The following is a 14,867-nucleotide window of genomic DNA, read 5'->3' on the forward strand; positions in this document are numbered from 1 at the left end:
ATACAAAGATAACAAATTGATTTAATTTTAAATTAGATTTTTAAAAAAAATATTTTTTAACATTTTTATTTTATCAGAATCAACATCCAGGCATTTTTCAATTCATTGAATTGAGGGTGATGAGTAACCATGGCAACCCGGAATATACCTGCATCTACAGATTCAGAGTACATGGCCTGCCTTAAAGGAATGCTATGCCTAGGTTGTTTGATGTTTTGTCATCCCTCAGGTCTTAATAGTTCTATACCATTCCATTTTATTCATGTTTTAATATTAAAAACAAAATGGTTGTTTATGTGACAAAACAAGAATTTTTTTCTGGTAACAGTTTTATATATCGGGAAAAATTATTTTAAGCTTCCTAATCATTTAAGTGCCTAACAACTAATGCAAATGACCAGGGTTTTTTTTTTTATTCATCAAACAGTTTGTTGCTGTCATTCTAACTACTTGTTGAGGCTAGTTTTGATATGGTAGTAATTACTTTTTGAGACACGAATTCTGGTTAAAGGTTGGTAAAAAATTAATAGAGAGTGGTGTGGGGCTTCTTGAATCCTGGGGTTATAAAAGTACTAATGGAAAGGTGAAAATGGAAAGGCTTTGGATGGAAATTACCATTTCCATCCGATGGAAATTACCATTTCCATCCAAAGCCTTTCCATTCCATTTTCACCTTTTTGCTTGTACTTGAAGAAAATTAATATACTTTTTCAAATGCTGTAGTAGTAATTGTAGCTATTTGGTTCCATGGGCATTGTGGTTCGAAAGCTTTATTGTATATTGTCTTAAATAAAGTCAATATCTCATCTATCATTTACTTTGACTACACATATTTGTTACTTTTATAGTTTCACTTTTCATATTAAGATCACCTGACTTTTTTTCCCAGTGATCTCTCCACAGTTATTGTTTTTGTGCCAAAGTTTTAGTTTATATTTGTTCATTAATCAAATATTCATTGTTTTAATTAAGCTACCACTCGTTGTTCATGTTACATGCTAATAGGTTGTTTTACAAGAACATTTTTATTTCTTTTCATAGCCAACCTTTCTCTATATCGATTATTCATTTTATCCCAGATTTCATCAAGTAATAAATGCTTAATTCTATGCCTGTTGTTGAGTGCATTCATCTATTGAGCCAATGAACAATTAAAACAATTTTTCTCACTGATAATAAGCAAGAATGTTAGCTGTATTATTACAAGGTTAATTTTTTAGATGGGAAATTCTTATTCAACAGTATCTACTTTCCCACAATTTAATTAAAACATCGAGTCTTAAATGAAATTGGCATTTGGATTTTGGAAATTTACTGTTATTTGAATGTAACGCCTTTGATTTACAAAATGTTTGTCAAGAAGTTATTAAGAAATTAGGTTTTTCTTATCTTTTGTGATATGCAATTCTTGTGTTTGTGCTACTATTAGAAATGTGGTATTGCCCATTCATACTGTGTTTGTACTTTTAAAAAACAATCTTATTTATTGTCTCTTATTGCATTTATTTTTTAATTTTTGTCATCTGATTTACTGTTGAAATGGTTTTAAGTTGAAATTTTTGACTAGATAGCCTTGTTTTGTTTATTATTCATGTTTATATTATCGTTTATACCACCGAGCAGGGTAATTTTTACAGTGCAATTGTCAGAATCTGTGACTTTTTATATCAATTCGAAGTTTTAAAAATTCTTTTACCTAATTTTCCTTTATTTTCCTAATATTAGAAATTAAATTTGCTGTTGTGGATGGTTGGGTTAACAGTTGTGCTCAAAATCAACTTCAATACAAGGGTTATTTTATTATTTTTTTTTTTTAATAACTTGTTCGTGAATATCTGAAAATGCCTTTTAGAGCCCATAGTTAAAAGTTTTTAAAAATCCAAATCTCAGGAGCCTTTTATGATTTTTGTGAAGATTTGATACACAAGCAGATGTGGTGCAGATTCTCATGAATAGTGGAGTGTTTAATACTTGGGTGGAGTATGTTTATATTATTTTTCTCTGCAAACCTTGTGGTTTTGTGTTGTTGCTCTTGAATTAGCCCATTTGGTTTTGTCCAAACCTATCTGGCTTTGTTTGCTAATGGGGAAACAAAAGGATGCCCCTTTTTGTTTGAGATAAAAATTTTATAAAATCGAAAATCATCATTACTTACTGACTGATAAGTAGGTATAGTGTTGCGAATAAATGAAAAGAAAGGATCTTAACATGAATTGAGTACAACTCACACAGATTAATTGCTATTGGTATCTACTTTTGTTCCCAGTATGGACAAGTTCGGGAGTCCCGATATCCCAGTTAGTAGAGCACTTGCTTCGCACACAAAGGGATGAGATTGATCCCGGGTGAAGTTGAGATTTGTTTCTGGCCCCTGCCCACCCAACAGGTATTGGGTAACTGGGTCCGTTAGCTCTTGTGGAAAGTACTTTGCGATAAACTTGCGTCCAACCAAAGAGAAGCAAGCAATTGATGATATTTCACCCTCTAGATACCGGGATAAAATCTGGCTCTAGGGACCTTATGGCTCTGAAGGACTTTAGTACTTAATGGACAAATAGTTTTGGGCAATTTTAAATATGAAATGTAATGGTTTGACTGTCCATATTTTAAAAAATTCGTGCAGATTTAACTAAAATTTTAGTTACGCAAATGGTCCCAATGACAAACAATAATTTGTAAACAGGGAAGATCAGAATTCCATGCACAGGAATCTATTTGCATTGATGAAAACTCAAATGGATTGTATTTCTGATAACCCCACCAAACAAAACAAAAAGTGGTGGAAAAGACACTTTCTATGTCTGTTCTTGATATTACATTGAAAGGAGATAACATTCTGTGGAATTGTCAGTATTTTATGAAATATTCAGATCTTTCTTCTCATTTATCAACCAAAGTTTTTGAGTTAAATACTTTAACCCTATTTCCATACTTGGGGGCCAAAAAGACCCCAGGGGGGTGTTTTTTATTCATAATTAGTCAATTTTTGACACAGAGACTTGAAATTTGGTGACTTTTCCTAAAATGATGAGGTCCATGACCATGCCAAATTTCATGTTTGTCACTGCATGGTTTACTCACACTAAGCATGCTCATCCGGAATTTGAGATTTTCTGATTTGGGGTCCAAATGGACCCCATGACTTTTAAAGAGAAAAATACTAGAAAGTACGATTTCCTGATTTGGGGTCCATTTGGCCCCCATGACTTTATATAGAAAAATACTAAAGATTTCAACAGAGGAATGCTATTTCTTTCATTTGATTCCACAATTTTCTATAATAATAATAATGATAATAATAACAATAATAATAGTAATGATAATAGTAATAATAATAATAACAATAATAATAATTATGATGATGATAATAATAATAATAATAATAATAATAATAATAATAATAATAATACGTAATAATAATAATGATAATAATAATAATAATACGAAGATGTCTAATAATAATAATAATAATAATAATAATAATAATAATAATAATAATAATAATAATAATAATAATAATAATAATAATAATAATAATAATAATAATCATCATCATCATTATCATCATAATAATAATAATAGATAATTTTTATTATTGTTAATTTCATTATAATTTTTATTATTATTATTATTATTAGTAGTAGTAAATTATTGTTGATGTTATTATATGATGATGATGATGATGATGATTGATATTATTATTATTATTATTATTATTATTATTATTATTATTATTATTATATATGATGATGATGATGATGATGATGATGATGATGATGATGATGATGATGATGATGATGATGATGATGATGATGATGATGAAAGATGATGATGATTATTATTATATTATTATATAAATCATCATTATTATTATTGCTGTGGTTGTTATTATTATTAATATTATTATCATTATCATCATCCTCATCATCAACTCCTTTCCGTGAAAGATTGTTGTTTTTATGAAGTAATTGCAATTCAGACATGGACAACACTTTTACAAGTGAGTTGAGTCAAAGAAAAACATGTGCCAACAATACCTAGGATCATCCAATACAATTTGATAATGGTAACAATTGACTATATTTATGCTGATTCTCATTGATGCAATAATACCTTTAAAATGTAGAAAAACATTAGAAACAAACAAACAAACAAAAAAAAAAAACAACAACAAAACATAATTCAAAACTTATTAAAATTAATCCGAGGCTCAGCTATAGTACATTTTATGAATTAAAAGGCAAGAAAAAAGTTCCACTATCACTGAAATATCGTTTTAGAAATATGATTTTTTCTGATCAAAGCATGTGAACATATTCATTTTCAAGAAAAGTACATATTATTCTGCTATGCTGTGAACATGTAAATTCTCCACATCTGCTGCAAGTCTTTCTGAATTTTACATCATTTTTTCCTTGGACATTTTATGGATCTTCCCCTTGTCGCATTCTTCCTCTTCCTGTTGTGCTGTTGATCTTATTCTCCCATCTTGCACTTGTACATTTTGTTCTTGTCCCTTCTTCGTACATATCACCACAAGAGTACTTTTCATTTTCTTAGTGAAAAAAATAGAATACTCCAGAGGCAGGCTTTTTCAATTTTCTTTGAATGCATGACATGGTTCTTTTGGATTTATGAACTTTGATAGAATTCTTCCTATGTGTGGAATTTTGTTCTTATTCCAAGCAGTGCATTCCTCCACAAACAATGTATTTTGGAAGTTGCCGACTTCTATTGTTTCTTCAGCTTCATCTACCTCAGGTTCAGAATCGGTGGCATCTATTTCTGGATCTGGCTGCAGCAGAATCAGTGGCATTTCTTCATCAGTGATGCTTTCATTTGAAGAGCTTGTATCATTCCCATTCCAATGAAATGGTGAAATACTGCCAGTATCTGAAGGATTAGAAGAAAAAAATTATATTGGGAAGGAACCCACAACTGGAAATGGCGATGAAAGAGAGAGAGGAGAGAGAGAGAGAGAGAGAGAGAGAGAGAGAGAGAGAGAGAGAGAGAGAGAGAGAGAGAGAGAGGAGAGAGAGAGAGAGAGAGAGAGAGAGAGAGAGAGAGAGAGGGAGGGGGGGGGGGGGAAGAGGGAAGAGTATTTTGGGGATGTGAGTATATTATTATTATTTTGAAAACTTTATTTTACTGGAATCCCCAATTGACAATTATTGTCATGTAGAAATAAAAGAAAACATCAAATATGAAAGTATCTGAGAGTAATGTGATTACAAAACAATGTTTTTTCCCAAATGTTTCAAGGAATGACTTCTTGTCGTTGTCTTCATGGATTTGCTGTGATATGCTGAAAGTCAAATCCAACAAGTGAGATAAAAGAGGTATAACTGTTCGATTTTTCATCTTAAAAAAACGACTTTTACTCTGAAGTCTTTGCAGCCAATAAATCAAATAATGTATGAGTTGTTAATATTATTAATTTATACCTTCATCATTATCATCATGGGTGAAAATCATCCATTACCTGGAACTCGATTTGCCTTAGGTCATCTTTATCTTGCATTATTAATTGCTGATATTCTGTCAATTCACTGGTTAAAGATAAGCTAATCTTACACCAACTTAATATTTATTCGGAGTGACTATTCGTCAGTACTGACCCCCAGACGCTAGCATCTGGGGGTCAGTACTGACGAACAGGCACCAGCGTCTGGGGGTTAGCACTGACTAATGGGTACTGGTATCTATTGGTCAGTTCTGGCGCCTGTACTGAGGGTGCCAAAATTATGGAAAAATGCCATTTTTTGAAATAACTTGCTTTACGACAAATAAATCCGCATTTCCTGTCCCATACTAGTCGCAAGGAAGTCCCTTGGTTTCACCTTTTTTTGTCGGTTTACGTGAGATTTGTTTAATAAATTTATCAATTAATTAAACAAATGATATTGTTCAATCCTGAGAAAAATACCAAATTTGATGTTGAAACGCCAAACTGGCAACCTTATATTTCGGTTCCTCCAACGCGCATGCTCACTGATGCGTGACGTCAGAACTGAAAGTGAAGCTCTTTCATTGTCTCGTCTTTTTTCATTCCGTCATTTGAAATTCGGCTTGCTCGAATCTCACTGAGACAGGAGAAAGCTACAAATTATGGAACTCGCTGTCGGCAACAAATTTGCCTCCTTGAAGGCTTTAACTGATGCCATCAAAAGCCATGAGGAGGAAAGTAATGTTCTTTTTATAAAGAAAGAAGCAATCGAACTCGGTACCTTTCGGGTACGAAGCAAAGACCGTAGCGCTGAGCCACGCTGCCCCCCCCCCCAAAAAAAAAATATAAAAAAATGGAATTATCTATTCGTTATCAGGTTTCTCCTCCTTTCCGTTATTATTATTATTATTTTTTTTTTTTGCATGACAAAAAACAAAAACAAAACAAATACATTTTTTTAAAACCTCATCAATAGAATGGACAATGTATTATAAAAGAATCGTAACAAGAAATATTATATTATAACACGTTTCCTCTATTTTTCTTTAATTTAAGCAATAACGAAAATATACGAAAAAAAAAGAAAAACAAAAACACATACACACAAAGACAACATAAAATAAAAAAGAATCGTATGGTGGCTTGAAACGACAGTCATACCGTTGCCCCAACGGCATCTAACCGTAGCCATCGTTATGTTATAGCCTGATACTGAAATCCAAAAGGACCGGCAGTTTGACGTCATTATTTGGTTTTTGCACCGGTTAGTGAGTTGTTAGTAGAGCTCAAGGAAACAAGTTATTTCGTTGGTTGAACTACTGAATACGACTCACGATTTGTTTTCTTTAATGGCAAAAGACTGGCAGTTTGACGTCATTTTTTGGTAAGTATCAGGCCATAACTTTACGAAGGCCACGATCTAACGCGTTAGACATCAAATTTATCTAAGTGACCAAGTGTTGCTTAGTGTCATCGGATAAGTTGGCCTTGAAAGCCTGGGATTTTAATTGTTTTTTGTTACTTTAGGAAGTGACGAATAAGTGCGAAGAGGTCTTTGTCTGCACTGACGAACAGGCCCGATGTTCGTCAGTGCTGATTAATGGCTGGCGGTGGCACAGACCGAAGAGAGGCTGTCTGTGGGCGGCGGCACCTGTTGTTCAATACTGACCAATAACACCAGGTTATTGGTCAGTGCTGACCCCCAGGCGCTGGCGCCTGTTCGTCAGCACTGACACGCAGGTACTAGCGTCTGGGGGTCAGTACTGACCAATAGCCCTAGCCATATTTATTTTACTATTTCATACAATAGAAACATACTTGATAATGCTGTTACTGTTTGGAGAAATGACATTCTAACAATCAGAATTGAAACTCATATTCTCATTGGAGATCAGCATAATATTTTTCATAGAAGGTATCATGGGAGTGAAGAGAAATAACTAAAACACACGACAAAAACAAAAAATAAACACATTATCCCATTGTAACTAGCAAACAATGCAAACATATTAGATTTCATATGATGCCTGTTATTAACTTCGAGCTAACAACCATTACACAGATAAATGTAATAGGTACCATTCAGTTTTTAATAAATAGTAGGTGACATACCTTCCTCATGCACTGGGGTTGCCCCAGCAGACTGCAACTCAATGTATATCTGAGCATTCCAACTACCAAGGATATTACACTTTCTCCATTCGTCATGGTTTAGGTCCAATGCAACATAATTTAGACCACACAACAGATGGCTGAAAATTTAAAAAAAAACACACCCAGCAACATACAAATCATTAAGTTAGCAGATTCAAAAATTCTAAAGCAATAATATCAATACGATTGAAACATAATGTAGACATTTAAGCTAATTTAGTTCACCTCGAGATTGAATAACGGTACAAGAAAATAAATCACTTGTCATAAGAAGTTACAAACAAATATGTGGTTAGGTAGGGTACACACAAGAATAAAAGATAATCGAGAAGCGAAAGTAAGGCAAGTATTGGAAGAAACATTATATTGAGTATTAGCGCTTTCATTTATCCATTATTGTTTCATCATTTCATATTTGGCGATTCTAGCTGGTACTACAATCATAAAATTAGCGATACTATCAATTCATTTTTCGTTACATAGGATAGGTGTCAGAATAATCTTCATACATCACACATCTAAGGAAAAAAAGTAATGAGTTAGTACTTACTTGGATGTTTCTTAATTAGAGTTGATGAAAAAGTAGGTAACTGAAACTGGCGCTCATCATATTGGACAGCAAACAGGAAACAAAATTACCAAGTCAATTATTGTAGATGCCATCTACCAGTAAGTTGTGGATCATATTGACACGACTATGTCACTAAATAAATATATGCATAATGTCACAACAAAAACAACAAAATGATGTAAACTTATATTGCCTATATACATTTAATGAGAAAATATGATTTTAACTGAATTTTCCGTAGTAAAATCATGGGGGTTAAATGGCCCTCAAATAAGAAATAAATAGGGCTTTCGAGTATTTTACTATGTGCAAGTCATGGGGGCCAAATGGACCCCAAATCAGGAAATAGGACTTTCTAGTATTTTTCTCTTTGCAAGTCATGGGGGCCAAATGGACCCCAAATCAGGAAATAGGACTTTCTAGTATTTTTCTCTTTGCAAGTCATGGGGGCCAAATGGACCCCAAATCAGGAAATAGGACTTTCTATTTTAGTATGGAAATAGGGTTAAGAATAAACCTTTGAGCACAAAACATTAACAGCTTACACTCATTGTATATGCATATACATGTATATGTGAGATGTTTTTTATTTGTCAATTATGGAAGTTGTGATCTGAATTATGTGGATGTCTTGTCTTATAAAATATTTTGGTTCTATTCTCATTTAAATTTGTTTGAATTTGAATTAACTTTTATATTCCACCAGTTTGTGACTAACGTTCAATATATAATCCTGTTTTGAATGTAATATAGATAAACAGTAAACGTTTTTATTCTAACAATAAACAATCTAATCCTGATTGTTATGGTCCTTTTTCCTGGTGCTAATATCTATCATGTAAATAATCAAATTTTTACTCCTGTCCATCGTCATACACCCTGCTATCTCATCTTGATATTTTATTTCCATTTAGACCTACCTAATGTTTTTTCTGTTAACTTTTAAAATCACTAATATGTACTTTTCAATCGTTTCACCTTGTTTTGTCATTATTTAAACATACTTTTTTAAAAAAAGTCACAATTTATGTTACCTCCTCGTATAACAATGATTATTCTTTTATACTTTACGTGACATAGATCTTGAATTTTTTTTTTATAGGAGACTTTATAAAATATCAGCATTAGTAGACACATTCTTAATGTATTGTACTCAGAAGCTCACTTAATTTGGATCTGAATGATTTATATGTAATAGTGTATTATTTAAAAATTGAAATGCATGCATTGTATTGTACTAAACTTAGTGCTTGATTAGGATAGGGCCATATTAATTTTGTAGTTACCCTCTTGTACAATTTTCTCTTCTTCCCATTTTTTATTAAGTCTTAATGAAAGTTGCATGACTCTCATTAAAAAAAAATTGCGTGCAGTGTAAAATGTAGAAGTTGGAATAAATATGAAGTGGAAAATTGTGCCCTAATTCCAAGCATAGTACCTATAAAATGATTTTTAAAATTCATCTGATCAACTCTTGCTGTCTCTTCTATCCATCTGTAGAGCATTCTATCTTTGCGGGATCTGTTGCCAAAAGGGTGGCAGATATTGAAATACGTGTCATCTAACGGGGAAAATTTATAAATTATTTTCATTTACACCATCTCTTGTGCATTGCTTGGAGTTTTAATTGCTATCAGACTAGTTACAAGGATACATAGCTCTTGTATCTTGAAATAGTCCCATTCATCTTTGGTTTTCTTTGGTGATTGATAACTTGATGCAAATCTTGGTACTATTTTATCATTTTCCATTTCATCGACTTTGAAATGACCTAAAAGATGCAAGTGTCGAAAACCCTAAAAACAAAGCAAAGCTGTTTGGTTGGGATCCACGCCTTTTATATGGACAAGACTATGACAGACAAGGCAAATGGATAGATTATTTGAGGGATCTATTTCAACTATTATTGGTTTGAAGTGTTTCCCTTGCACTGGGTGAATATCTCCTATAGATGGTGGAGTGTCCCGATATTTTATATTTCAGTCAATCTTAGCTGTCACTCCAATCCCCTTATGTGGCTTTTTGTCCGTGAATATAATGTGACAATTGGGAGGAAGATAGAAGTATCCATCTTTTCAGGGAAGATATTTCTTTTATTGAAAGTCATCTTTCTATTACTCCCATAGTGAGCAGGGAGGCACTTACTGTGTCTTCTATCCCCCTATATCTGTTTTCCAACATGCTTTCCGTCTTTGTCTTGGAATGAGATTACATGGTTTTGTCATGGCCCTAGCTGAATAACCTGGCTAGGAGGGAAACAGTCAAATGTATAGTTTTGGGAGATGATATTTTTTGTCTTGTAAATTATCTGTTATGCACTGTATTGTGTTTTGTTTACATATTATATATGATTTATAAACATTTGAGTGTACTCCACTTAGTGGAGACCCGTGTTTGTGTCTGGATGAGACTTTTGGGTGATCTCTTTGATAGTGTGCTCTTGGAATCTACTTCTGTTTCCTATTTGAACCAATTCCACTTTGTTTTACCTTTTCTTGGGTGCCTTAATTGTAATTCTAGAAGTTTACTATCCCATTTTCTTCCTTTTTACTGGTGCTGATATGACCTTCATGTGTTGCAAGCGCTGTAAAACCCTTAAAAACTAACATCTTTCTAATATATTATATGTAATACATAATTGATATGCATATTTTATACTAATTTATACCATTTGTTTGGGATGCGTTTGACATGAATTGAACTGGGTCTCAGATACAACGCATTAATAGAATGCTCTTGGGATTTACTTTTCTGAATCCGTCATCTTTTTCTTGGGTATTTGTAAGTCTTGTTTGTCTTTCTTTTCCTTTCTGTTATTGAAAGTTCAGAATTTCCCTGGATCTTTAACTATTGTTCAATTATTTTCCTTATTGCTTGTGCTGATATGACTTTAACATATTCTATTCATCATAAAACTGGTCGGAAAAAAATGAAATATCCTCCTGTCAAAATTTTACAATAAAAATTTGACTGTCCCACCTGTTTTCTTTTATGCTGGCAACGAAATTACCTAAAAAATGTTGCAAGGAGTTCAAACTCTTGAAAAAAAAAACATACAACAGTAGACGTTGAAAACAAAATGTGGAAATTACTCTTCACCATTTCTTTCCTTGAATGGGATAATGTGATTACTCGTGCAGAGATTGACTGGAAATGATGGGCATTCCTGCCTTTTTGTTACCTTTAGTTTTACTCTATTGCTGCTGCCAGTTCAGGTTTTAACATTTTCCATACATGTTCTTTTAAGCCATTCTTTACTGTTTCTATTCATCTCTCATCCAAGAATATATTTTTCATTGACTGATGACAGCTCAAATGTCCAGTAAATGTTCTGCCTTCATGATGCAGGTTTTAAGCTAGAATTTTACATCCATATACTGTCACACTTCTTGGTCTATTCTCTTTTCCTAAACTAATTTTACCTACACTGCAGAGCATCCACATCCCAAAATGTGTCTATCCTCTTTTCTAAATTTCTTTTATGTCCAAGTATCTTAATCTTATGTAAAGAACTGAATGCTGTTGTCACTTGCATTTTAATTTTTAAAAGCTTCCTTGTTTTTCACATAAAATCATACCCAGAGTGAAACGACTTGGTAATTTGCAAAGATTGAATGTTGTTTTACTATTGTTTTAATTTTTAAAAGATTCTTTGTTTTTTCACAGTAAATCATAGCCAGAATGAAAATGATTTGGTCATTTCTGTTATCAAAAGACTTTAGAGCGGCTCTTAATATCAAAGCATTTGCAAAAGCAATAAGATTATTGTATTATCACCCGAATTTATTGTATTCCACACTGCCTTTTGATATACTCACTGTCAAATATTATAATCTGGTTCTTGGTTTTTAAGCAAAATCTGTATTTTAATTATAAAATATTAATTTGAATTAAAATCCTCTCTGATGATCATGAACTTTTTAAAAAAATGTGTGTATCGTAAACTCTCATCAATCAAGACAGTCTATTTAATTCCTGTTCTTAGCCGTGAAAAAAAAAAAAAAATAGAAAAAGATACATCTTTGTGAATTACTATTTCGTGAAAATAAAATATTTTTCTTTTGGCTGTCATATTACACAACTTGACTTTTACTTTACAAAGAACGTGGATTAAATTTTTTAATAATTCAACTTAAAATCACAATGGAGAAAAAAATACTAACAGAAGAAGAAATAAAAAGATAACCATAGACTGCTTGATCATGAAAGGAAATTGCAATCAACTTGTGAGAAAATATTGCTTGTTAAAAAAAAATGGTGTTATATTTTTCTGCATTTGTGAAGGAAGGGAAATTGCTTGGTGAGATATACATCTAATCCCCAGCTTTCACTCTTGCATATAATATCAAGCGAACATAAGTGTGTGTGTGTGTGTGTATTCCTTTGTCCTCGTGCCCCTCATACAGGGCAATTTTATATGGAACGAAATTAATGTGACATTGCATTTCTTTTTAGTTCTTGCATAAATTGTGTGAGACTATCACCCACATTTGTTTCTCTTGTTATATGATTTTTTAAATTGCTTCCAGTATATTCATATCACCAATTTTTATTTACATTTGTTATGGTTCATTCAAGTGCATCTTCTGTATTTTAGAATTTGGAATTAAAACAATATTATAACCATCTACTGAAATTTTGTTTTAAAAAAAAATTCCTTTGTATATTTTATGACATATCAAACTTCCAATTTTATCCAAGAATAGCTGTTGGTCGAATTTATAGGACGTAGGATCTTTGGTCCTTTCCCTTGCTCCTTATAGGTACCACAAGCGAAAATTTCAAAATTGAGCTATCATAAAAAGAGTTAAACCACTGTAAAGTGCTTTGAAATTAATGAACAACACAAAAAGAATTATGAAAATCCGTCAACAAATAAATGAAATATGATAAAATGAATTTTATTGAACTTACAATTTTTTCCCACATATTCCGGTTACGCATTTTTTGCCGACTTTATGACGCCATAAACAAAAAAGTTGGTTATATAACATTTAAAATAAACATTTTTTGCATAAACATGCAATCATAAAACAAAATAAAAGCAGATATTAAGATGAAAAAACAATGATACTTAAATGAAACCATCCTCAAATATGACAGAAACAGCATCAAAATATAAAAAAATGGGAAATATAGGCCCAGGGACCCATATTTGGAGCCTCATAGATAAAAAAAATGAACATGTATACTACTCAAACTCAATATCTTTGCAAAAAAGTATATAAATTCTTAGCCTAATTTTTTTTGTTAATATGGAGAAAATAGTAATTGCTCTATATTGAGCCGAAGGTCACTGCCAAGCTCAAAATTACGGCATGGAAAAAATGGTGTCAATATACTGAAAATACACAAAATCAAAATATTAACAAAAAAATAACTAATAAAGATAGGATGACATACTTTACATCAAATTACTCGTCATTCTTATCTCTATCCAATAGAAGCAAAAGCATCTCAACATATTATCAATGGCATCCAAAATTTTTTAAGGATTTTGGATAGAAATTCAATATTAGGCATAACTAAAAATATTAGATACCTTTAAAAATTCATAGAAAATCGTCAACAAAAGACATACAAACATAACTTATACCAAATGAATTAACTTCTCAAGCTCTTTCAGACAAAGCCATATACAATCAATTTAACATAGAATCTGTCCGGTAAATACCTTGCATCCAGAAACTGATTAAACCACAAAACAATGAATGTAATTGAGAGGAGGGAAAGAAAGAGAAAATAAACCACCTCTGCAGCTCTCAATCTGTTTTTAAAAAATAAAGGAAGCCCCAGGTCAGGTATAGTATGATGCAATAAAAAACAAATAAAGCCCAATCAACTTGTTTGATGATAAACTAATAAACGAACCCCCCCCCGACTAGGTCAGGGTTGCCAGATTATTTTTCAACAAAATGCCAGGGGAAGACTCAAAAAATGCCAAAACACTCCAAAAAAAAATGCCAAAGTCTGTTGACTCCCACCCCCACTAAGAAAACTAGTCACTTTTGATAGACAATTTACTATCATATCCTGGTGGCTTGCATGTTTTCTTTTCTTTTCTTTTTTTTGAATTATACTAAATTTCCTGTTGGGGTATTTTTTACCTACTGACTACTAAGTGGAGTGCTAAACCACTACACCACGGTTGAGAAAAGGTGTCATTTGAAGTACAATATACAAGAAAAGAAAATGCCAAATGCCAAATGATTTTTCTAATGCCAAACGGTTTTCAAAAATGCCAGATTTTTGGAATCTGGCATTTAAAATGCCAAACTGGCAACCCTGGACTAGGTTCTTTTCACCAGCGGGTTTATTTTTTTCATTGTGCCGTGAAAATTCATCCGATTTGGTTGTATTTGATATCAAAATAAAGCTGGAACATTAAGCTCTCTGCTTATTTAAACAGACGTGAGCGGACATCGCTAAAAGTATTAAAAAATGTTAAAAATAGCACGACAATGTGCTTTCCTCGCCACTCGCTCCGCCATTTTGAATCTGATATCGGGGCAGGAAGTGTCAAAAGAAAGAGGAAGTTTTGCCCTTTCTAATGATACTATTCTTAGCATCATACGCCCCGCGGCACAACATTGATTTTCACAACGTGAATGAAAAGAGAAAATCGCGACCTCGAAATTTTCTCGCGATCCGCTAGGCAAAATTATCTAAAACCGGGTCTCGTTCGCGATTGATTAT

General features: G+C 32.5%; 1 protein-coding gene across 4 annotated transcripts in view; it reads left to right on the forward strand.

Moving 5' to 3' along the window:
- LOC144972819 (uncharacterized) overlaps nucleotides 1-1,784 on the forward strand; it is a 42,086-nt gene extending 40,302 nt beyond the window's left edge. For all 4 annotated transcript variants that reach the window (XM_078914492.1, XM_078914494.1, XM_078914493.1 and 1 more), the window contains one exon: nucleotides 78-1,784. In XM_078914492.1, the coding sequence (XP_078770618.1) occupies nucleotides 78-185 (108 nt within the window). In that variant the 3' untranslated portion in view covers nucleotides 186-1,784. The remainder of the gene's footprint in view (nucleotides 1-77) is intronic.
- Nucleotides 1,785-14,867: the final 13,083 nt, after the last annotated feature.

Source organism: Berghia stephanieae, chromosome 5 (genome assembly GCF_034508935.2).
Source record: "Berghia stephanieae isolate SIO BIC M18660-M18661 chromosome 5, UCSD_Bste_1.3, whole genome shotgun sequence".
Lineage (NCBI taxonomy): Eukaryota > Metazoa > Mollusca > Gastropoda > Nudibranchia > Aeolidiidae > Berghia > Berghia stephanieae.